General features: G+C 45.4%; 1 protein-coding gene across 2 annotated transcripts in view; it reads right to left on the bottom strand.

Moving 5' to 3' along the window:
- Positions 1-23,322: 23,322 nt before the first annotated feature.
- LOC116944629 (voltage-gated potassium channel KCNC1) overlaps positions 23,323-24,384 on the bottom strand; it is a 76,850-nt gene continuing 75,788 nt past the window's right edge. For both annotated transcript variants that reach the window (XM_032958363.2, XM_032958364.2), the window contains exon 7: positions 23,323-23,773. In XM_032958363.2, the coding sequence (XP_032814254.2) occupies positions 23,709-23,773 (65 nt within the window). In that variant the 3' untranslated portion in view covers positions 23,323-23,708. The remainder of the gene's footprint in view (positions 23,774-24,384) is intronic.

Here is a 24,384-nt window from a genome sequence, read left to right as displayed (position 1 = left end):
TGGAAGTTCGCTCCGCTGACTCCCCCCCCACCCCACCCAGCCATCCTCTCGCTTCATTTAAATCGCGCCTTAAGACGCAACTTATTTTTGAAGGGCTTTTTTCTTGCTCTTGAATCCTTTGTTTCGGGGGGGGGGGTGGGGGGTTGCATTTTGTTGGTGTGAGCCTGCACGCGTGTGCGTGTGTGTGTCTGTTTTATACACACACACGCGGGGAGCGGTGGTATAGCGGTTAGCGCGCTGCGCTACGAACCCGGCGACCCGAGTTCGATTACCGCACACGGTTAACACCAGTGCCCATTATCTGAACCAATTTCTGGGCCTTCCCTAGGTCGACTTAGCCTCAAATGAGTACCTGGTGTGGTGTGTAAAACACATCGCCACTACGGGGAGACAAAGGCGGTCGGGCGTGGTGTTGGCCACCCACCCCGTCATGTGCCGTGCCGGCCTTTATAAGTGCTGGCTAGCAGCACTTGCCCTAACAGCCGTTTAGGGCTATACGGGAGATCTTTGTCTTTTGTACAATGCCTTATGATCTCTGGTTGAAAGGCGCTTTATAGGTGGTTATAATAAGTTCATCTGGTAAATGTCAAGGAAATATGTTTATAGGAATAGGTTTTACCCTTTTAACTGGCACAAAAACTGACACCTTTATTCAAGGCATCATGTTTGCAATAACCACAACACAAGCAGTCAAAATGCAAACAAAAAAGACAACTCTGATAATAATATGCACTGTCCTTTAATTTGATTGGTCCACACCCGAGACGGCTTTTCTTAGAGCCTAGTCTCCACTGGTGTTGGACCAGAAGACGCCAAAAGGCGTACAACTCAAAAACAGCACACTATCAGAGTATTGAGGGCTCGGGGTGAGCATTTACATTATGAGACCTCCTTTGCCAGTAACAAGATATAGAAATAGGTTTTACCCTTTTAACTGGCACAAAAACTGACACCTTTATTCAAGGCATCATGTTTGCAATAACCACAACAGAAGCAGTCAAACATGATGCCTTGAATAAAGGTGTCAGTTTTTGTGCCAGTTAAAAGGGTAAAACCTATTCCTATATCTTGTTACTGGCAAAGGAGGTCTCATAAATATAATGTTGTTGGAGGTCTAAAGGGGAAGAATCGGGGGGGGGGGGGGGGGGGGATTTGCCACACTGCGTCAATGTCTTAGTGGAGCTGTTCTGAGTGTTTGTAAATTGGATTTTACGTTTTTTTTATCTGCTTGATTTTGACCTCGGTTCGTGCGAGGCGGGGATGACCGCATCAGCGGCGGCGGTCGCTTTTTTTTCTGTAAAAAGGGGAAACTCGACACTCAATTCGTCAATTCGTCGACTCGACGTACGGGCAGAGTTTATTTGAGCAAGGATTTCTTTCCTCGTCAATATTCCTGAGAAGATCAATGGAGATGACTCTTGTGTAACAGTAATAGCTTGGATTAATTATTCATAATTGATTTTTTTTGGGGGGGGGGGGGCGGGGGGAGGGTGGGTGGGTGGGTGATAGGCCACGTAATGGTCTGGACAAATTCGTTGTCTTTAAATACAAAAAAAAACTGTCCGCCACCCAGACGCGGCCAACCCGATGACATCGTCACGTGGTGTGACGAGAGTCGGAGGCGACGCATCGCGTGCAGCGACTCGCCCGCTTCAGTCAGACAAGAATCCTCAGCACGGAGCGGTTTGACGTCACCGTACACCTTGTAGGGACTGAGTCCACACTCTGTGGTTCTTTCGGTAAAGTCACGTAGGCAGAAAAATAAATAGATAACGACGTTTCGATCGCAACACAAGCAATCGTCATCAGGTGGGACAACCACAGCAGCAGCAACAAGAAAAAACCGCCCACTTCAGAAGTTTTTTCTTGCTGTGATTGTCCCACCTGATGACGATTGCTTGTGTTGCGATCGAAACGTTGTGATTCATTTATTTTTCCACCTACGTGACTTTACCGAAATAACCAAAGAGTGTGGATTCCTGCAGTCACGAAAGCTTCAAATCAAGATTGGGACTGATTCTTTTGAGCTGCGGCGACCCAATGATTATGCTGATTAGACGTACTCATGTCTGATATGGCTTATTGTTTACAAGTGGACCCAATAAAAAACAAAAATGTGTTCGTCTCGTCGGGTGGTGGAGGGTCGCGAAACATACATTCGGCCAGATCGGTACCAGGCCTAACCCTCATATTGGCTGCGAACATCCACGTGTTAATTTAGCTTGGCTGAATACGACGCTGTAATGCGATCCCTGCTGTGTTATTAAAAATGCTCAAACTAATTGTTTATTATTAAAATACCTTGAAAAAAATCAACTCATTCATCCCTTTGGGATCAATGAAATAGGCACTTTGTTTAAAGAATACAATAATAATTATATATTCATCCAGGAAAGCTTCGTTGAATTGAAACACGCATTTTTTTAAGGGTCCTGTGTAATGAGATACTTGGCAAGTTACTTTTAAATTAGTGAATTGTCACGTATGGGAGAAAACTTTATAACTTGATGCATTAGCATATCAGGTGCTTATCGGTACCATCTAGGGTGGCATATGCACACAATCACCTTCTTGAAGAATGTCATGTCTGGATCACAGACATGTATGATAGCAAGGCCATCGTGGTAGCTGTTTATGAGAAATATGTCATGAAATATGACGCCAAAGTATGACGTGAGAGAACATCGTTATGGTGGACACCGCCCATGGTGGACACTGTTCGCGTTTTGCCACTCAGGTGATACCGACCAACGTACGAGGGGATAACACTCTCAGAGCTCCACACAGCTGGGATGACGAACCCACTTGCTTGTACTACCCTCTCTGAGCCAGTCGTGTACAATTCCCATTGGATTTCGATTTAAAGCTTTCGTGACTGCAATGATTCATCTTCTTTGGTTCTTTCGGTAAAGTCACGTAGAATGAGAATAAAATAATAAATTGATAAAATAAAATAACACAATAATATTCTCACGACGTTTCGGCCACAACACAAGCGGCCTTCATCAGGTGAAGGGGCGAGACTGTCTGGTAGGACAGCGCTGGATGATGAAGGCCGCTTGTGTTGTGGCCGAAACGTCGTGAGAATATTATTGTGTTATTTTATTTTATCAATTTATTATTTTATTCTCATTCTACGTGACTTTACCGAAAGAACCAAAGAAGATGAATTCCCATTGGCTTTGGGAGCTGTACGAATCTCTGATCCACCAAACCCTTCGCCCTTTAAAAAAAAAATAAAGAATGCTCTTAATCATTTCGTTATCTTGATGCTGTGCATGCGCATTGGGCTTTGCATGCACTGTATGTCGGATTACTTTACTTATTTTTTTAAAAATAACCTTTCAAACAAATATTTTAAAAAAATATTCCTTTTGTTGTTGTTTTGTTTAAATGCCGCTTTGCGTTTGGGTTTTTGTTTGCTTGCGTTCTGGACACTCGCTATTTTTAAATCTCTATCCCGGGGTCTCACTTTAAAAGTAGAATTCTCCAGCTCGGGGGGGGGGGGGGTCCTCATCCACGTGCAAATTAATGCCCATGGATCCATTCCTGTCGGACAATTACCAAAGACGCTCGACAAAGCAAACTTAACAAGATTGTGACGGGTTAGATGGTATTTCATATTCTTAGTTATTTCGGTAAAGTCACGTTGAAGGGAAACAACAAAATAATAAAAATATATATTAAACAATAAAAATTATCACGACGTTTCGACCATAACACAAACGGTCGTCTTCAGGTGTGTCGGTTTGCATAAATTTATTTATTTTTAAAGGGTTAGATGGTGTTTTCTTTCAAAGAAGGACGTTTCAAAATTCCACGGAGAGGCAACAACGAATAACGTAAAATGCATTCGGGACTGCAGGGTACACAACGAGAACATTTACAGGAATACGTCGAGAAAGGCAGGGTTAGATTTATTGGACGCATAAGGAAGAATATAAACCAAGAGTGACTATAAATGTGGTTTTACTGGGTACAGCAAGAAGCCGGTAGGGACAGCGAATGGAGCTATTCAGGCGATTTGAACGATTGAACGGAACTGGGAGGAATATCCCATGCAAACAGCTTGAGAATGCAACTAGCACGGACAGAGCTGAATTTGAAGAACGGCCATGATTGCCGACATCCCTTGAGAATGCACACAGCTCACGGAGAGAGAGAGAGATTGATGCAGGCTGCCCCATTCCTTCAACGTGTGACTATGTACGTACGTTCAACTTCTTTCGTGCCGTACGTAGCCAACCGTGCTCATCGGAGGTGCGAGGGTTATGACAACAAATGCAACGCAACGAGCAGCTCTAGAGAAATTAAGTCTTTTAATCGTGATGATTTTTAAAGTGCACAGTTCCCAGTGGCTTCCCAATATCGGGAGGGAGACGCGCAAAAGCGCGATGCGGGTGACGGCCGTCTTTGTTGGATGGTTAAGTCAAAAGCCGCCGCCGCCGCAACGCTGTTTTGTGCGTGTTCATTTTGTTGTTGTTGTTGTTTGGCTCGGTAAAAAAAAAAATTGTTTTTAATTCTCGGGGTTTTTTTTCCGTCGCAAGAAATGCCCCGGGCCAACCCTGTGGGGCGTTTTTCGTCCTCTCTGGGTCGGCTGCCGAAGGGGAGGGAGGGGAGGGAGGGGGGAGAACCCGCTGTGAAGCCGTGGACCGCCCTGTGGCCGGGCAGCAATTAGCGAGGGCGGCGTCATTAATAATGCAGGAACAACGCGCGCGCTCCTAATGCTTCCTCAGCGGTGCCCTCTGGGCAAACACGCGGTGCCCCTTTCATTTGGCCCAGAGATCGACGTCGTCGTCGTCGTCATCGGCAGTCGGCCATGGTCAATCCACTGCTGGATGAAGGCCTCCGTAAGGCGCCGCCGCCTCGTCTCTGCAGCACCAGAATGCAACAAGGCATCAGGGCAGATACTTTTATTTGCACGCGCAAGGAATCCAAAAGGTGTCAGCCCATACGGCTTACCCCGTGTTATTGTACGAGGAAATCGCGTTTTCAGGTCCATACGGCGAACAGCCGTTTCAATACGGGCAACAAAATATACAATTTCGATTTAAAGCTTTCGTGACTGCAGCGATTCATCTTCTTGGTTCTTTCGGTAAAGTCACCACGTAGAATGGAAATAAAATAATACAAATTCAATAATAAAAAATAAAACATAAAATTATTTTATTTCCATTCTATGTGGTGACTTTACCGAACGAACCAAGAAGATGAAAACATAAAATGTTTGTGTGTCTTATTTGTTTTTTGTGTTTCTCCCCTTGTGATGGGTACTTTGTAGGATGAACGTTGAGATTCATCAGGGGCACCGGGGTGACCAATAAGGTCTGAATTGGTCTGTAATAAGGGGTTGACATATTCTTGTTTCATATTCTTGGTTCTTTCGGTAAAGTCACGTAGAAGGGAAACAATAAAACAATTAAAAAACAATATAAAACAATCAAATTCTCACGACGTTTCGACTGCAACACAAGCAATCATCATCAGGTGTGAAAACCACAGCAAGAAAATTTGAAAAAAGTGCTGTGGTTTTCACACCTGATGATGATTGCTTGTGTTGCAGTCGAAACGTCGTGATAATTTTATTGTTTTATATTGTTTTTTATTGTTTTATTGTTTCCCTTCTACGTGACTTTACCGAAACAACCAAGAATATGAATCCCTGCAGTCACGAAAGCTTTAAATCAAAATATTCTTGTTTCTTTCGGTAAATTCACGTAGATAGAAAATAAAACAAAATAAAACATTTATCTAAGTGACTTTACCGAAAGAACCAAGAATATGAATTCCTGCAGTCGCGAAAGTTTGAAGTCAAAATTTAAGGGGTTGACAGGATTGGATTCCGCGGGACTTTTGTGTAAGGACATGCAGGTTGTTCTCGTCACCCACCCTCCTGCACCTCACCGATGTCGAGCGACGTCATTACCCCCCCACCGCTCCCCGCGTCTCATGACGTCATCGCTCCCTGTCGTCCACCTCACCGGCGTCGCATGACGTCATCGACACCTCCTCGGCACCCCCTGTCAATAGCAACGCTGTGGTCTTAACAGAAATAAAAAAAACACAGTCAACATAAGCCACTTTGTTAAGCTATCATTTATGGCCAGGTCGCTTCTGAAAAATAAGTTAATACCTCAGTGGGTTATTACCTGGTGAGATTTTTTTTTTTAGTTGTCTATATATATTTTAAAATGATTTGTTTAAATATTCTTGGTTCTTTTGGTAAAGTCACGTTGAAGGGAAACAATAAAATAATAAAAAATATATAAAATAATTAAATTCTCACGACATTTAGACTGCAACACAAACAGTCATCATCAGGTGTGAAAACCAACGGCAAGAACATTTGAAAGAAGTGGCGGTTTGCATTTATTTATTTTTAAACATTAGCACCACGGATAGCGATTTGACAGTTTGTTTAGATGGACGAGTCCATCTATGTTCGGAAAAGAGGAGGGGGGAGACGAAAAATTATTGCATGCTGTCTGAAAGCCACCGTAAGCGTGAACAATCAATTAAGACCCAAAATGGTTTATCAAATCCTTCCAATGATTGCTAAGCCAGAATCCATCTTCTCGGTTGAAATTGTCTCTGTGTTTGTATATGTGGATAGCCTCATGAACGAATCTCTCATGGTAGCCAGATGGCTTGCAAAGAACCTCTGTCTTGGAGAAGTCAATGTCATGTGAGCCTACTGAATAATAACAGTGATCTGCCACGGCCGAGATGTTGGTCCTACCGTGTTTAAGGTCTGCTTTGTGTTCACGAATGCGGTCCGAGACATGTCGTTTGGTTTCTCCAATGTAACTACTACCACAGAGGCAACTTAGTTTGTATGTCCGGAATCACATCTTTTACAGACGGAACCAGATCACGGATTTTATCTAATGTTTTGAAACGGACCTGGATCTTGTGTTTATTCAAGATGTTGGAGATATTTTTTGTGATCCCCGCAATGTAGGTTAAAGTGATGGTTTTGAAAGGCTCCTCAAGAGGGTCCTTCTTCATGGTTTGAGTGATAGCTTTGCGAATTTGTTTACCTTTCCTATATTTTGCACTTTCTATCGTGTTTTTGTGTTTGTTGTTGTAACGTTCTGACCCCGTGCCCCTGATAGAGCTTTATAGCTCATTGGTTTCCTCCAGTATAAATAAATATTCAGATTCTTACATGTATGTGCCATGGCACTTATGTGATATGTAGACGGGCCAACGCCATATGACTGAAACGTCGCCTATGATGCAATTAATTGTTATTTTTTTTCCGCCACCAATGCCGTGGTGTTGTTAATAACGATGGACGCGTTGGGTTGAGCTGTCGTTATTTTCCCCGGGGGGGCAGGGCAGGGAGGCGGCGGCGGTGTGGGGGGAAGGCGGTCGTTCCTAAAGCATGAACAGGCGATCGTCTCAAACAGTGCGCGGAGACAGCACGCCACGTCAACAGTGACAAGTGAAGCTTCTCGAACGTAGGAGTTCAAGAGAATGTGAAAGGCCCCGACCACCACCACCGCCACCACCATCCCCCCGGTATGGACAGAGTCTCAGAGAGCCACCGTCACAGAGAGAGGGGGGGAGGGTGCTTAGTGAATTGTTGCTAAATCTCTCCCGTTAATTGCGCCCGCCACGAATTGTGTTTTGTTGCTATTGTTGTTGTTGCGGAGAGCGTTACGCAATTGCGCGGTCCACTTAGCCCATCATCATCCCGCTCTGGGTCGATAAAATTAACAACAGCGTAAGGCTGAGCGTGCAGCGTGTAATGCTACGTATGCACTTGGGCCAGTGGTTCTGGACCTGGGGTGCACGCGCCACCCTCCTGGGGGTGCGAGACGTGGCCAGGTTTTTTTTGTAAATAAACTAAAAGACAAATTAAGCACGGGCACGTGAATACAAGCACTTTGTTCCATCAAACCCTACGTATTTATTAACGGTTGAGAAACAACAGGGTTGCAGGGCTGCAGTAAAGGTGAAGAAGCACTGACTTTGGCCGTTGATGGGGCAAGAGCTGTTCGAAGATCGGTGATTTTCTGCCCGAATGAGCACTGACGCGGTGCTCCCCAGCCACTGGTGGAAATTCCACGTTCCTTTGGCAGGGGCGAGACATCTTTAAAATACCGGACATCTGTGAAAAATAGCTCCACAGCTCATCGGATTTCTCCAGTCTAAACAAAGATTCTGATTCTGGGTCTATCCGTACGGCAACTGCTATCGCCTTCCCCATGAAAGTGGTACCAATTTTGATCGACCTCGCAGATGGACGATGGGCTGAGTCAAGCCCCACCACTCGCCCGTCCGCCCGCCCGTCCCACCTCCGCCAACCAGGACATTGAACCCGCAACCTTTCCAACTGCGTGCCGCTGGCTCTACCTGGCCGGAGAGAGCGGAGCGTGGGCGCCGATGCCCACGAATCCCGCAGTGGCATCGCTGCCGGTGCCAGCTGCTGATGCCACATCGGAGCGGCGAGCCCCCCCCCCCGCCCCCCGTTGGCTTGTTCTGAGCCAACATTTTTGAGCCGACTACTACTGCAGATGAATTTTAACATTGATTTACGTGCGAGCACTTTGTGCGCTGTGCGCCGTTGTCGATTTGTTCCCGGAACGGAGTTGTTTTGGCCCTGAGCTTGACCGAAATGGGGAATATTTTTCGGATCGCAAAAAAATAGTTGACAATTTTAACTTTCATTTTTCTGAAGCTGGTAATCTTTTTGATAATGTATTGGGAGTCACCCCTGCTCATGCAAATTCCTACACCCCTGTCCAAACATTAAACGAATTTAGTTTCCAGCCAATCCACGAAAGTAATGTTCTGAAACAACTGTCCTACCTCAAAGGGTCCTCCTCTACTGGAGCAGATAGTATTCCCGTCTTTGCTCTACTAACTGTTGGTCACCTAATATACAAACCTATAGCCCATATTTTCAACCTGTCCATCAAAGAAGCATCAGTTGCTCTAGAATGGAAACATTCCTATGTCCAAGACAGAGGTTCTTTGCAAGCCATCTGGCTACCATGAGAGATTCGTTCACGAAGCTATCCACATATACAAACACAGAGACAATTTCAACCGAGAAGATGGATTCTGGCTTAGCAATCATTGGAAGGATTTGATAATCCATTTCGGATCTTAATTGATTGTTCACGCTTACGGTGGCTTTCAGACCGCATTCATTATTTTCGTCTCTCCCCTCGTCTTTTCAGAACATAGATGGACTCGTCCATCTGAATAACTGCCAAATCGTTCTCCATGGTGCTAACGTTAAGAAAAACGCCACTTTTTCAAATTTTCTTGCTGTGGTTTTCACACCTAATGATGATTGCTTGTGTTGCAGTCGAAACGTCGTGAGAATTGTATTGTTTTATATTTTTATTATTTTATTGTTTCCCTTCTACGTGATTTTACCGAAAGAACCAAGAAAATGAATCTCTGCAGTCACGAAAGCTTTAGATCAAAATTCCTATGTCCGTCCATTTCACAAAGGGGGCCCTAAAGATGATCCAAATAACTACCGACCTATCTCAATTTTGTCCCTGTTGATGAAATAAATAAAAAATATTGACCTACCAAATTAGCAGTTTCCTGTCCACCAACAATCTACTACATCTAAAGCAATCTGGGTTCCGAAAAAAATACAGCACCACATCTGCTGCATTAGACTCTCTGAATCACATTTACAGTAGCCTTGATAATAAGCAGTACTGTGCCTGTCTTTTTCTAGACCTGTCCAAAGCTTTTGATACAGTAGACCACAACACCCTGCTTAGTAAACTAAGTTGCCTCGGTTTTTCCGAAAACGCAGTCAAATGGTTACAAAATTACCTCTAATCTCGCACCCAAACTGTATTCACAGATGGTTGGAGGTCAAACAGTGTTAAGATAACAAAAGGGGTTCCACAGGGTTCGATCCTCAGCCCCCTTTTGTTCTCTCTTTATGTCAATGACTTGGGCACTGACCTGGATCATTCCAGGGTAAATCTTTTTGCAGATGACACGATACTGATTACTGCTGGCCGCTCTCCGGATGACGTGTTTGCTAAGCTACAGGGTGATTTCAACAAACTACAACATCAGCTAGTTGCTCTTAAACTAGTGCTGAATACCTCCAAAACCAAGCTGCTATGCTTCTCACCAGGACTAAAGTAGGAAGTTATTTTTCCCCAATTACATTCCTTAAATAAGCATCAAATAGAGCAAGTCAAGATCTATAACTATCTTGGGGTCATCCTGGATTCAAAACTGAATTTTAAAGATCACATTGATTATATTGGTAAAAAGACAAAAATAAAAATTGGTTTTCTGTATCGACACAAGCACTGCTTCCCCCCAATGTTCCGTTCGGAATTTATAAAAGCTACCATACTGCCTCTACTTGACTACTGTGACATCATGTATAAATCAGCCCCAAGTACTGTACTGAAGAAGCTTGATTCCATCTATCACTCGGCCGTAAGATTTACATTGAACTGCCCATATAGGACTCACCACTGTGATCTCTACATTGGGTCAAACTTAACATCTCTTAATGTTCGACGGCTTGTGCACCAGATCTTATTTATTCACGATGTACTTACAAAAAAATCAGCAGACTACCTGCTGGATCTCTTCTCTGTTTCAAATAACAAATTTGACCGCAGGTCTTCGCTCATTTACCGACTTCACATTCCCTATTGCCGTACAAAAACTGGAGGAAGGGCCTTTGCTATTGATGCCCCCAGGGTCTGGAATGATATTGCCAATAAACTGCAACTTGAATCGCTACCAATGAGATCTTCTCTCAAAACTGCTCTAGAGGAGTTGTACACCCCTAGCGGCCACTGCTATTCATTGGCGTAAAATAAAATAAAATGTTTTGCTCCGGATGACGCTGCAAAGTATTATCTGTATTTTGATTTAGCGTGCTGATCTTAAAGGTGCATTGAAAAATTTGATACTCCGACTGATGGTTCTGTTGTTGTGGAGTAACTCATGCAGCCAGCTATGGCTCTCGGATTTGGTGTTACATGTTATTTATGTAGTTTATTGTAAAAATTCGGTCACAGTCCCTATGATCACTGTTACGTTGCAATTGTAGCTTTATTTTTTATTTCGAAAACGTTTTTTGGTTTGGACATGTTTGTTTTGTTGTAGTACGGAGTTAGACTGATGGCCTTAATCTAAGTTTGCTTGTGGTTGTGGTTGTTGTTGTTTGACTTGCATCCCACTGGGATTTTTTTGCACACAGCGTTGGTGTACGGTGCCTTTTTTCAGGAATATTTTGCTGTTTTTTTCATGGATCTTCTGTTTGCACAGTCACACATAGTCACTTGAAGATGTTTTTCTTGTTCGTGTTTTGGTTTTTTGCTTGTTGTGGTTGCACCCGATTCAAGAGCCGAATGGCTCACAGGGCTATACCAAAATAAATAAACTGAAAAATAAATAAATATTCGCTTTGCTCGTCGCAACGGTCACATATATTTGTTTATTTTAATTAAATGTGATTGAATTTGTTGTTTTCATGACTCAGGTCACTCTTGTAAATGAGACTGCCATGGTCTCTTTGAGTTCCCACCCGATTCTGATTAAACAAAACTCACTTGAACTTGACATTATTTTTTTCACGCAGACTCGCTTGATAAATAAACACACACACACACGCAACAGCACCAACCACTCGCGAACGATTCTTTCTTGTTTACAAAAATGTTTATTTTTTTCATGCGAGTTTTTTAAATAGTTTTTTTCTCTCTCTCTCTCTCTCCTTGTCACATGCATATGCCATAGCAAATTCAAGCTACATTCATGGTGCTTTGACATCACCTTATCCCTGCTCTCCAATGTGTGTCCCCGGTTATACCACAGCGCGACTGGCCGATGGGCGATACCCACAGCGTTACCGGGTGATACCCACTGAATTGTTCAGTTTCCTGAAGAAGCTCCCAGCGCGTGGGGCGAAACGTCGGACGTCGTGCCGAACGACAACGCGTGGTACGACCCCGAACAGCACACACACACACTGAAGAGCAGCACAACCGCGAAAACCAACGCAGTAACATCACCCTAAGTATTATTATTATTTATACAGGATTATCGGGGTTTTTTTTTTATTCGGCACAACATGGTAAAAATCGAAACCGATACACACGCGCGCGCGCGCGTAAAAAATATATATACTCGGAAAAAAATTATTGTAGTGACCGAACGTTAGGCTGTGAGATGTAGACACGGAATCCCCGAAATGAAATCCGCCGGGGGTCATCAAAAGTAAACAGATTCAATTCTCAGGCACTTTCAACAATCGGTGTTGAACATTACAGCCGGTCGAATTTTCACCAGGAACCCATGCCTAACCGAGAGGGCCCTTGCCCGCAAAAAACTTGCGGCGGTCTTTTTTCCCCAGCATTGGTTTGAGCAAGCCCCGGCATCTGACCGAATGTCAAAACCGTTGTGTTCAACCAATGCTGCTGAAATGATGCACTCCCAGACGTCGGTGTGGCCGATGGCGCGTGCAGGGGACAGACACGCGAAGGAGGCCTAGTGCCTGTTTAATTATTTGGTGACTTTCACCGTGGGTGTGTTTTTCCTTCTCAGGAGAGTTGTTGTAGATCAGTGGCACAAAATGACAGGGGTGGCCATACGCGGGTTGTATCTTGTATCATAACAATGTATCTTGTATCATAACAATGTATCTTGTATCATAACAATGTATCTTGTATCATAACAATATATATTGTATCATAACTATGTATCTTGTATCATAACAATGTATCTTGTATCATAACAATGTATATTGTATCATAACTATGTATCTTGTATCATAACAATGTATCTTGTATCATAACAATGTATCTTGTATCATAACTATGTATCTTGTATCATAACAATATATCTTGTATCATAACAATGTATGATTATTGGTGTTATTCTAAGCTTTAAGTGAAGATTTGGTGTTATTTTGTTTTCTCACTGAGTTTCAAGACTCTTTTTTTCGGGATGGGTCCTGCCACAATTTCTTATCAGGTGGGGGGGGGGGGGTGATGTTGCTGCTGATGTGTGATCCCAATTGAGTAATCTGCAGCGTCATATTTCAGCGGTGCGATGTTTGGCAGACGATTCCAGTAACACATTTTAGGCTTTGGGAGTAAATTGGAGAACCCGGAGGAATCCCTATGCGGAACAGGGGGAGAGAATACAGCTGCCACACAGAAAGAGTCGGGTATCGAACCGAGGCCCTCCTTGCTGCGAGGCGCTCGTGGTACCACTGCGCCAACTTGCCACCCAGGTAATGGTTATAATAACAAGGCTTATAAGAATCGTCGTTGCCTTGCATTTGGTTTTTTGAAAGATAATGACACCGCGCCACCAGCTGATGTGAATCTCGGACTGGAGCTGACAGCATGGAAGAGAGATGTGAAACTTCCGTGCGAATCGTCGGATCGTAAAAAAAAAGGAAACTTCCATTATGTCCCCACGTACAGAGCTGCTGTGACCGTGTCCACTTGAATTTATTGAAGAACAGCCCGGAAAATATGGTTAGTAAACATCGTTAAAAAAGTAGATTTCAAAGACAAAAAAAAACGCATCAAAGACGTAACCTTTCACAAGCTTTACGGTGAACTAAATTCTGCAATTTACGCAACAGTGCCTGAGAACCACGAACAAACGATATTTTGTATGACCCCAACCGATTGAAACGAACGCACGAAATACAAAACATCACCGATTGAAACAATGATCGCTTCCACTTCCTACCCGGTTATTTTATTCGCTGTGAGGATGAGTCAGACCGCAAGGATGTGTCGCTTGCCTCTCACAATAACACCACCCTCACCGTCATCGTCTGCACCGTAACAGTTCGACATTTCAACAATTTGCATTGCAGGCATTACCAGCGACAATCATCATCATCATCCCATGCGCATTTCTGAGAATATCGACCGCCCGAATTGCCCGCGCACGCAGTACAAGGACAGAGATGTATTCATTATGAGAGGCTAGGGGGGAGGGGGCGAACGCTGTTAGCGAGCGCCTATTGTGGCCAGCGCAGCACATGCAGGGGCGGTTGTGGTGGTGGTGGTGGCGGCGATGCCAAACACGCGCTTGTCCAGACACTTTTGTTTCAAAAGCCATTGCTGGTGTCTGCGAACGCAATCGCTGTATCATCAGTGCTCAGTTTAGGCTGAGTTTACCTAGGCGTAGCCCATGCCAGGGAGAATATTACCGTGACATCGATGCGAACCCAGGCTACTCTTGGGCGTCGGCGTCGACGGGGTCAGGGCTAAAACGTCGCGCTAGCCACGAGCGATCACGCGCGCGCACGCACAGATGCACGCGTACACGTAGGAACACACGCGCACACACACACACATGCACGCGTACACGTAGGAACACACGCGCACACACACACGTGCAAAAAGCATTCACGCATGAAAATACACTGGACGCACGCACACGCCCCAATCAACAACAACAAACCGTCCGTGTTGTTTTCGTTTGTACAAATGTGTGCGTGTGTGGGTGGGGGGGATTTAACTTCACCAGATCAGTGTTTTATTTCGAGCTGCCATCACCTGTAGGCCTTGCCCGTACAAACAAGCACCACAGCGTGTGGTTAAACGGGACATGGCACGCGACAAAATCATTTGTGGGATTTCCTTGCATTTTTAAACGTTTTTTTCTTTGAAAAAAAAAGAAATCACCACTTACAAGTTAAGGGGCTATCCGGAGAGGGTGTCGTGCATTATTAACGATGTATAACCGAGCAGCGCGGTTGGAAGTGCGCGGTTGAAACGTTGACAACTTATTTCTGCCGCTTTGTGTTTTTTTGTTGTTGTTGTTTCTCGTTTCTGAACACGAAGTGTACGAGTCGTCGTCGGCGGACGCAGATGACAAGTGGAAGCAACTGCACGCCGATCCCAGGCAAGCGAGGTGCTGGCTGATCGCCTAGCTCGCTCTGATTTTTTCCGACTGATCCCAATTTCTGGAGCAAATCCCTCCCCTGTCGATCGCCTAGCTCGCTCTGATTTTTTCCGACTGATCCCAAATTCGGGAGCAAATCCCTCCCCTGTCGATCGCCTAGCTCGCTCTGATTTTTTCTGACTGATCCCAATTTCTGGAGCAAATCCCTCCCCTGTCGATCGCCTAGCTTGCTCTGATTTTTTCCGACTGATCCCAAGTTCGGGAGCAAATCCCACCCCTGTCGATCGCCTAGCTCGTTCCAATTTTTTTCCGACTGATCCCAATTTCTGGAGCAAATCCCTCCCCTGTCGATCACCTAGCTCGCTCTGATTTTTTTTCCCGACTGATCCCAAGTTCTGGAGCAAATCCCTCCCCTGTCGATCGTCTAGCTCGCTCTGATTTTTTCCGACTGATCTCAAGTTCGGGAGCAAATCCCTCCCCTGTCGATCGCCTAGCTCGCTCTGATTTTTTCCGACTGATCCCAATTTCTGGAGCAAATCCCTCCCCGGTGTGTAGAGTGTTTTTTTGTTTGTTATTGGGTACGCATGGTTTAAGAGTCGCAAACGACCTGTAACGATGGAGGTTTTCGTGCCACCAGGCGTGGAGTGAGTTCGTATCGTTTCATTGACTGAGCTCAAATTTGCTGTCTAATTATAATTCACAAAATAGTTATCGCGCTAACATGAAACCTTTTAATGGTTGTCCAGTATTTTAAAGTCACCAATTGTTTTTGTCTACAACTCTGGCGCAGGAGTGAAACGTCGGACTCGAATTGTGAATCCTGTGGGTTTACTCTCCAACACTTAGCGGTGTGCTTAAGTAGTAACTAAATGGCGCGTTTTGTTTAACGTGACAAACCTTACTGATTGGCTGTATCGAGTGGTGGCGGGTTTCAACGACACATTCATATTTACGCGATCTAAACCCCCCCCCCCCCCCCAAAAAAACTTTATTATGGACGGTAGTGATGTCATGGAACGGAGAATTTGGCCCTCGCATATTTGCGTCCGCTCGCAACGCCTTCCTGTGTCTCATCAGAGAACGGCTCCCAAAAGATGATTTGTCACGGTCTGGCATCTTCAGGGGTCATAGACGGTGAGTCGGCACCGCTGAAAACCTCAGTTCCAACCCAGGTTTCAGGCGAGCGTGATTAGTCTAGCGAGTTGATGGTCTTAGCCCAACAACAGCACATTGGTTGTACACTCGATTTGGCTAAATTCCACCTCTGTGAATTGAAATGCCGATTTGACCGTCATACGGTGCTAAAGACATACACACGTGCGACGAACATTACTGTCAGTGGCAGAGCGGGTATAGTGTCAGAGTGGGGCTGAGGGTCCAGTGAATTTATTTTCATTGACCTCTTGACGGAACAGCTGCTGCAGGTGGCTGGACATTGTGTTTAACGTGGGATGGAAACTGAACCCCAATCTACATTTGGGAGATAAAACATCGCGGATTTGACCACTTCCACTGACAGAATGAATGCGATGAGACGATGTGAGGGAAAAAAATGCAGCGTGAAATATACGTTGAGAATGTATACAATTTTCTGTATTTTCTGGGATTATAAGATGCACTTTTCCCTCTGTATTTTTGAACAAAAATTGGGCGATGTATGTTGTAATTCGACGCGTGTGTATTAGTTTACGTGGGGAGTGTAGTGCAGCGGTTAGCGTGCTGCGCTACGAACCAAAGCAGGCTACACGGGGTACCTTCGTATGTATCTATGGATGTTGTACTTGTATGTTGTGCAACATGTAACACGTGGATGTGTACAATGTATGTGCGTGTGCGTGCACGTGCGTGTACGTGCTAGTGTGGGTAGCGTAGCGATTAGCGGGGTGCGCTACGAACCCGGGCGACACGAGTTTAATTCCCACTCATGGCCAACACCAGTGATGTTTTTTTTTTCTCTGAACTGGTCCTGGGCCTCCCCTAGGTCGACTCAGCCTCAAATGAGTACCTGCTGCTGTGTGTCGTGCCGACCTTCATAGGTGCTCCCCTAATAACAGCACAATGCCCCAGCAGTCTGTTAAAAGGCTGTACGAGGGATATTTGCCTTTATGAACACCTTACATCGCGGCGCGTCTTATAATCTGGAGCACACGGTAGGCAAAATAACATTTTGGAAAGTACCTGCCGCGTAGCGATTGTCAAATATCACGCGGCGCGTTTGAAAGCACGTGACTTGTTTAAGCCGGTATTCCCGATGCCGCCGGCTCTATTTTGCGCACTGCCCCCAAAAGGACAAACTTGCAAGTGTGTTTATTTTTTTTATACACAAAACAAATTCACAACAACAAAAAACAAATCTACTTACGATCGATTACACTGCGTTCAGTCTACGGGAACACACAGGATATGTAACAGTACGGAGCAAGTTGCTTTTGTAACCGGTTCTTTTGTTGGTTTTGACTTAAAACTTTTGTGACTGCGGGAATTCAAAATCTTGGTTCTTTCGGTAAAGTCGCGTGGATAGAAAATACAAATTAAATTAAAATGAATTTTGTTGGTGTTTGTTTGTCGTCGGGGTTGTCATCACGAAATATGATGCACTTAACGACTCACAATCCAGAGGCCATCAGTTAGATTAAATCTCCCAGCGCGGCAGTGGAATGGGGGGGGGGGGGCGAGTTTCTAAAAGTCACTCCCCACGCCTCCCCCCCACATCCACCCCCCCCCCCCCCCCACTGCCTCTATCCCCCCATCTCGATCAGTGGGGTTAACGCCACAGTTCCAGTCTATGATCGGCTCGCAGGTTTGCCCGTGGCGGGGTAAAATGTGGGTACATCCTTGAGAAGCCACCCCTCTCCTTTGGGGGTGGGGGGTGGGGGGTCCCTCTCTGCCGGTAAAACGTTTGCCTTGAGCTTTCTACAAATCACGCGATATTCAATTCGGGCAAATATGCGCGTATGTATTTACACGAGGAGGTTATAAGCTCGCTTCTCGTACGATGTTTTAAGGTGACGGGGCGAGCGCAAGCAACTTTGTCACCGTACGTTTCGCTGAACGTGTGTGCGTCACCCGTGGAGTTAAAAAAAAAAACTTGGAGTGGGGTAGCTTCGTACTTTTAACGGTGCGTTGCGGTAATTATAATATAAGGAATTAGGAAGCCTCACGGTGGAGGCTGGGGGGGGGGGACCCCGTAAGACGTGCGTTTGCTCTAGGGATATGACCACAATCGCCGTACAAATAAATATCCCGTCAAACTCCCGAGCGTTGTAGGAATTAAGGTGTCGGTTTTGTTTTTTGAATCGTTGTTATATGCGATGTTGATTCTGTAATAACGGCAACAACAATTTACTGTGCTGTGGGGCATTGTAACATTTTGTAGGTCATTCTGTAATCAGGGAACTTGAATTGTATAGGGCATTACGACATCTAATGGGATTTTTGCATACGATAAAATACATAAATGTGAGTGGTGTCTCTCGTCGTGTGCACGCTCATTCTCCCGTCGTGCTGAAGTCCTCCCATTAGGAAACGCAATAAACCCTCAGTGACGGAAGCGATCAAAGGCCCTGCTGAAAGCGAGTCTTGAGCTCTAGATAGAGGTTTTCCTGAATAAACAAGATGAATTGTGATTTAAATAATGATTGGTAATCTTTATTTCGGCCTCTGAAAGCCTGTTTTGTTGTTGTTGCGAGTACAGCGCTACAATAATTTTGCAGACAGACGAAATCGTAAAATGAAAATTGCGCAAAAACGTTGGAAGAACAACAACAAAAATACCCGACATTAAACGTCGCAAAAAATTCAGCGCCCGTTAAGAGTCCTGCATTGGGCCGGGTAGCAACGGGCATGCATGGGTGGCCTGCATAGACACATGCAGAGAGACACATGGAGATACATAGACACATGCAGAGAGACACATGCAGAGAGACACATGGGTGCACATAACAGCCACTGTGTACTCTTAGCACAGTGAGTAATGGGAGTCCAACCTCTATCACTACCCCAACCCCTATCACCACCCCAACCACCATCACGACCCCTATCACTACCCCAACCCCTATCACCATCCAAACCCCTATCACTACCCCAACCCCTATCACCACTCCAACCCCTATCACTACCCCAACCCCTATCACCACCCCAACCCCTATCACCACCCCAACCCTTATCACCACCCCAACCCCTATCACCACCCCAACCCCTATCACCACCCCTACCCCTATCATCACCCCTACCCCCATCACTACCCTAACCTCTATCACTACCCCTACCACAACCACTATCATTACCCCTATCACCACCCCAACCCCTATCACCACCCCTACCCCTATCATCACTCCTACCCCCATCACTACCCTAACCCCTTTCACTACCCCTACCGCAACCACTATCAATACCCCTATCACTACCCCAACCCCTATTACTATCCCTCCCACAACCACCCTTACCCCAACCGCTCATTAACCTCTCCTGCCGACCCTCCTATCACCATAACTACACTACCACCTTCAAACAAAACCCCACACTCTATTAACTCAATCACTATCGTCTTATGTACAATTGTATAATTGCTGTAAAGCACCTTGGAATAAGGCGCTATGTAAATATATATATAACACAAGACAGGATGTCTGGTTACATGTTTCCCAGAATCTGCATTTAGGAGCCGAGGCTTTAAGACACTGGCGGAGCCAGTGGGGGGGGGGGGGGGGGGGGGGGTGGCACGTGCCCCCCCCCAATGATCCGATCGAAATCCCTAATTTCGTGACGGATCATTGGGGTTTATTAGTAATAAATCGGCATTTTGAGACCCCCACTGCCACTGTGTAGCATAGTATTACTTTCCAGGGACTCTGCGAGACGATAGGACAATAGTCTGAGTCCATAATGGGCAATAAGTAACGGCAAAGCAGTCATAAGCGACTCAGAATTATGCGTAGTTGCGTCTACAGAGTCCACGACTTCCCTGAAGGCATCAACACCTTCAGCGATCGTGATGCCGATCACACAACGCGGTTCGAATTCGACCCCTCGATCGATGTCTGCGCCATTGCCGCACATGCGTCGAATAAAAAGCAAGGGACAAGTCCTCACTTATTACTAACAACTCCTTACTTACTAACAACTCCTTACCTACTAACAACTCCTTACTTACTTACAACTCCTCTATCATTTTTCATTGCTGGAGGGGTTGCCCCCCCCTACCTGAAAATCCTGGCTCCGCCATTGGCCTCAGATGTAATGGAAGTTAGTGCTTTGACACTGCGAGAATAACAAAGCATCCACGCAGAGAAGTCAATGAGTAAAAAATATATAATTACATTTGCGGGTTGGGTCATGGGTAGCGGGAAAGGTGGCGACGGTTGACGTGGGATGAGGGTTCGGGTCGGGTGGTCGTGGGTCATGGGTCGGGTCGCGAGGTCACATGGTCCGACCCGCGCAGGACTCTAGCGCAAGTATTGTTATCCCTTTGCACACTCGTTTCACAAACGTATCTACAAACGACAGAACGAACCAAAGCTATTTAAGCAATTGATTATAGCCCTAAACAAACACAAAAACGACTTGGGTTTTCTTTTTGTTACGCAAAAAAATCAACAAATGGAACTGCAGGAAAAAAACACCCATCACGCTAAATTCCGATCTGCAACTTTAATTTGACGAAATTCCACCCCCCCCACCCCATCCCCCCCCCCCCCCCCCCGAGAATGAAACTGCCGTGTGAGCAAAAATTCCTCTCAGTGGAAGTTGCTGCCCCCCCCTCCCCCCCACTACTGTCTGAAGCGGAGGTCACTTTGAAGAGCCTCTCACGAGGTAGCCTTGCGACATCCGCTGCCCTCCATCCCTGGCTCGCTTTTCCGCGTCTCTCTCGTTTCACCGCCTCGTTCGCGCCTCTCTGCTCCCATCTCGCCCGCGGTTTCTCCTCTCTCGTCCACACCGCCTCGTTGCGCCGTCGCACCGGCGGTTCATCATTCAAAGTGGGAGGCCCGCCAGACATTGTTTCCTTCTTCAAGGCCTCCAATGGGCCAACAAACGCCGCCGCCACGGCGGCGTTTTGTCCCCGTCTCCGATTCAGACCCTGAAAATCGGCGCCGCGTTGGTATTTACCAAAGGAAACACGGTTACTTGTATTCGTATTGAATTAGCCTGAAATCTCTGCATCGCCTGCCCTGCCTCTGCTGCCTGCAGCGACGTTTCCCCAAGGAGGAGGAGGAGCAGCCCGGGTGAACGTGTGGCGATCCGTTGAGAGCCTCACGATGACGGCTCAGCAATAATTCAGGTGTCCGACTGGGATCCGGCCAAATGTCACATTATTAATGCCCAGCTTCTAGCCCGTCGCAATTTATGGTTTTAATAAACCCCAGGATCGGTTGCATAAAATATTAACTTTTTTGTTGTTGTTGTTGTTGCCAATTTTAGTCCCAACTCTGCTGTGGGGTGTCACGTCCCGAGACAAAGGTTGGAGCTTCGACACAGAGAGCAGCGCGTCACCCCCACGTTCGTTACGGAGCGGCCCGCAGAATCGGAATACACAGAACTTCTTCTGAAATTCCTTCAAGTGGCTTTCCCCCTCGACCCCACGCCGCACCCCCCCCCCCCACCCACTCCTCTCGCCCCCCACACACATCACACATTAGGGGGTACGTTACTGCATGCCTTGCTTTGGCTCATTCATTTTGTCACATTCTCCACATCGCGCCGCTAATGATCATGTTGTGTTACGCACCATGTGGGTTTGCATCAAACTAGGGCCCCCATGTCTAATGGAGAGGATCTAATCTGATAAACTTAGCCGCGAGAATTGTCCTTTGACTCACCGGTGATCTGACGGTGATAATGGGCGCGCTAATTTCTCGTACGCCACGTGACTACTTAATTTTCATTGGCTGGGTCGGGTTCGGGGAGGGGGTTTCCGACGAAATGTTGGACCAGATCGCCACGTGGCCTATCCCAAAAGTAAATAATAAATAATAATTTAGCCTTTCGAACGCCTACGTATGAAATGTATTATAACGTTTTGCGTCGAACGAGGACCCAAATCGAATAGCGAGTATCCTTGCCTAAATCATTCTGGTTGTTCGCCAGCAATAGTTCAAGTAAGCCTGACTGCTGATGAGACGACACTGAATGTCGAAACCGTTCCACAGCTTACTTGTGTTGAGCCGACGCCGCTGATGAAATGCGCTCCAGGCACTCTGTGCGGCTGATGAGATGTTTAAAAATATGTTTTTTTTTTAAGTGGATCTATGAAGGGGATGAATGGTGGTCTGCTTTGTGATGTATAGATCCTAACATTTGTCGTAGGCCAGTCGAATCATATACTTTATATATTTCGCTACATTCAGTTAAAACCAAGTTTAATATCATTGGAAGTTTTAGTCATTTGCAGTCATTGGTGACTCAGTTAAAAACCAATGCTTAATTTAATCCGGAACAATCTGGAACGCTTACTCCGGGAATTATTTTATCCATCCCACATTCATCTCGCCTTATTTTGGCCTCTTAATTATATTTTTGTATCTATATATAAAAAAAAAACCTTTCATAGGCTTATAGGAATATAGGATACAATAATACAGGATTACTATATGACGGATAGGAGGCACACCTCATATCTCTAGTGGTAGTGCGTTACACCGATACTCCATATCTGTCAGTCCTTACCAATTCAGACCTTACTGGTCACCCCTTGCCCTTAGAAATCTCAACGTTCATCCAAGAAATTCCCATCACAAGGGAGAAACACAAACAAATAGACAATTTCTTTTGTGCCCAACTCAAAACGGCTGTACGCCGTATGGACCTGTACAAGAAAACGGGGTAAACCATGTCGGTCGACAGGTATGATAATTATCCGTCACAGCGATCCAAACCACAGACTGAGACGAATCTTTGAAACAGGAGGGATCGCCAAACACGGACAGTGGATTATTATTATTAAAACCGGGTAAGGGGCCTTCTTTTAGGCTTTGCATCACAATGCCCAACGGTTAGGTAGCCTTGGTTTAAAATTACAATATAGGGCACACACGTCTCACCCAAAACAAGGAACAAGTAATGTGTTGTTTTTATGTCACTCTCAACACCACTTAGAGCCCTCTTGTGTTGCACTGCACGCGTATAAAACCCACAAAGAACGCTACTCGAGATGATATCAAGTACATTTTCTCAAAATATTATTTGGAACATTTCTCTTACATTTCGTACGTTTTCATATATTCTTGGCGCCCCTCGAACAGCTCGGTTCCACCGAGCAAGGAACTTGCCACGTATTTTTCTGTCTCAAGAGGCCACTTTCACGAGGCCACTTTCACAATTAACGTCACCTTTTTTTCTAACTTTCAGATGTTTTTCCCAAAAAAGTTTTTCGCGGGGGTTTCACAACACACACTCAAACATGCCCCCCCCCCAACCACACCACCCCCACCTGCCCCCCACTTCAAATGTCCTTATTATTTTCCTGAATAAATTTTACGCGGACAAAACGATAAACTTCGTTGAGTTCATTAAACCAGCTGAGAACTCAGGAGGCCAAAGAAAGTCTCGATTTTTGCAAAGAGTGAGCTGGGCTCTTTTAACAACAAAAAAAACTGAGGTTGGAACAAAAATATTTCCACAGGGTTTTTTTTCCTCTCTCTCCTAGATTCATGAAAACAACTGCTCAACTGCTAGCTGAAAGAAAAAAACACTCAAAAACGCTCAACTTTACAGCTTTATGCCGCCGAATCTGGAACAACTCGTTACCAAGGAACGATGCAGTTGCTGTGCGTTTCCTTTACACTTTTCTTCGTCTTGCATTTGCGGAATTTTACATACGAGTTGCTTTATGTGAGAGTGATGCCGTCCGGTTTGATGTAGCTCGACAGGAACCCTGCATCTTTGCAATTTTCTGCAAAAAGAAAAAAAAATATTGTTCATTATTATTATACGTTTTCTTTGGTTCTTTCGATAAAGTCACGTAGAATGAGAATAAAATAATAAATTGATAAAATAAAATAACACAATAATATTCTCACGACGTTTCGGCCACAACACAAGCGGCCTTCATCAGGTGAAGGGACGAGACTGTCTGGTAGGACAGCGCTGGAGTGAAAGAGCCACGTTCAGATCACGGCCTTTAAGCGCCTTGTCAAAGGAAATTCCTTTGACAAGGCGCTTTGTTCCTCTCACACAGCTTAAAGGCCGTGATCTGAACGTGGCTCTTTCACTCCAGCGCTGTCCTACCAGACAGTCTCGTCCCTTCACCTGATGAAGGCCGCTTGTGTTGTGGCCGAAACGTCGTGAGAATATTATTGTTATTTTATCAATTTATTATTTTATTCTCATTCTACGTGACTTTACCGAAAGAACCAAAGAAGATGAATCATTGCAGTCACGAAAGCTTTAAATCGAAATATTATACGTTTGTTTACCCAGAAAAGCCTCACCGAGTCTGAAGACTCTTCTTTCCAAGAGGATCCTGCCAAGTTTTCACAGGCAGCGGGGCGATGTTGCCGTTTG

This window comes from Petromyzon marinus, chromosome 21 (assembly GCF_048934315.1).
Source record: "Petromyzon marinus isolate PM22_M1 ecotype Great Lakes invasive population chromosome 21, UKy_Petmar_22M1.pri1.0, whole genome shotgun sequence".
NCBI lineage: Eukaryota > Metazoa > Chordata > Hyperoartia > Petromyzontiformes > Petromyzontidae > Petromyzon > Petromyzon marinus.
Note: the sequence above shows the minus strand (reverse complement) of the source record. Positions and strands in the feature narration are given on the sequence as shown.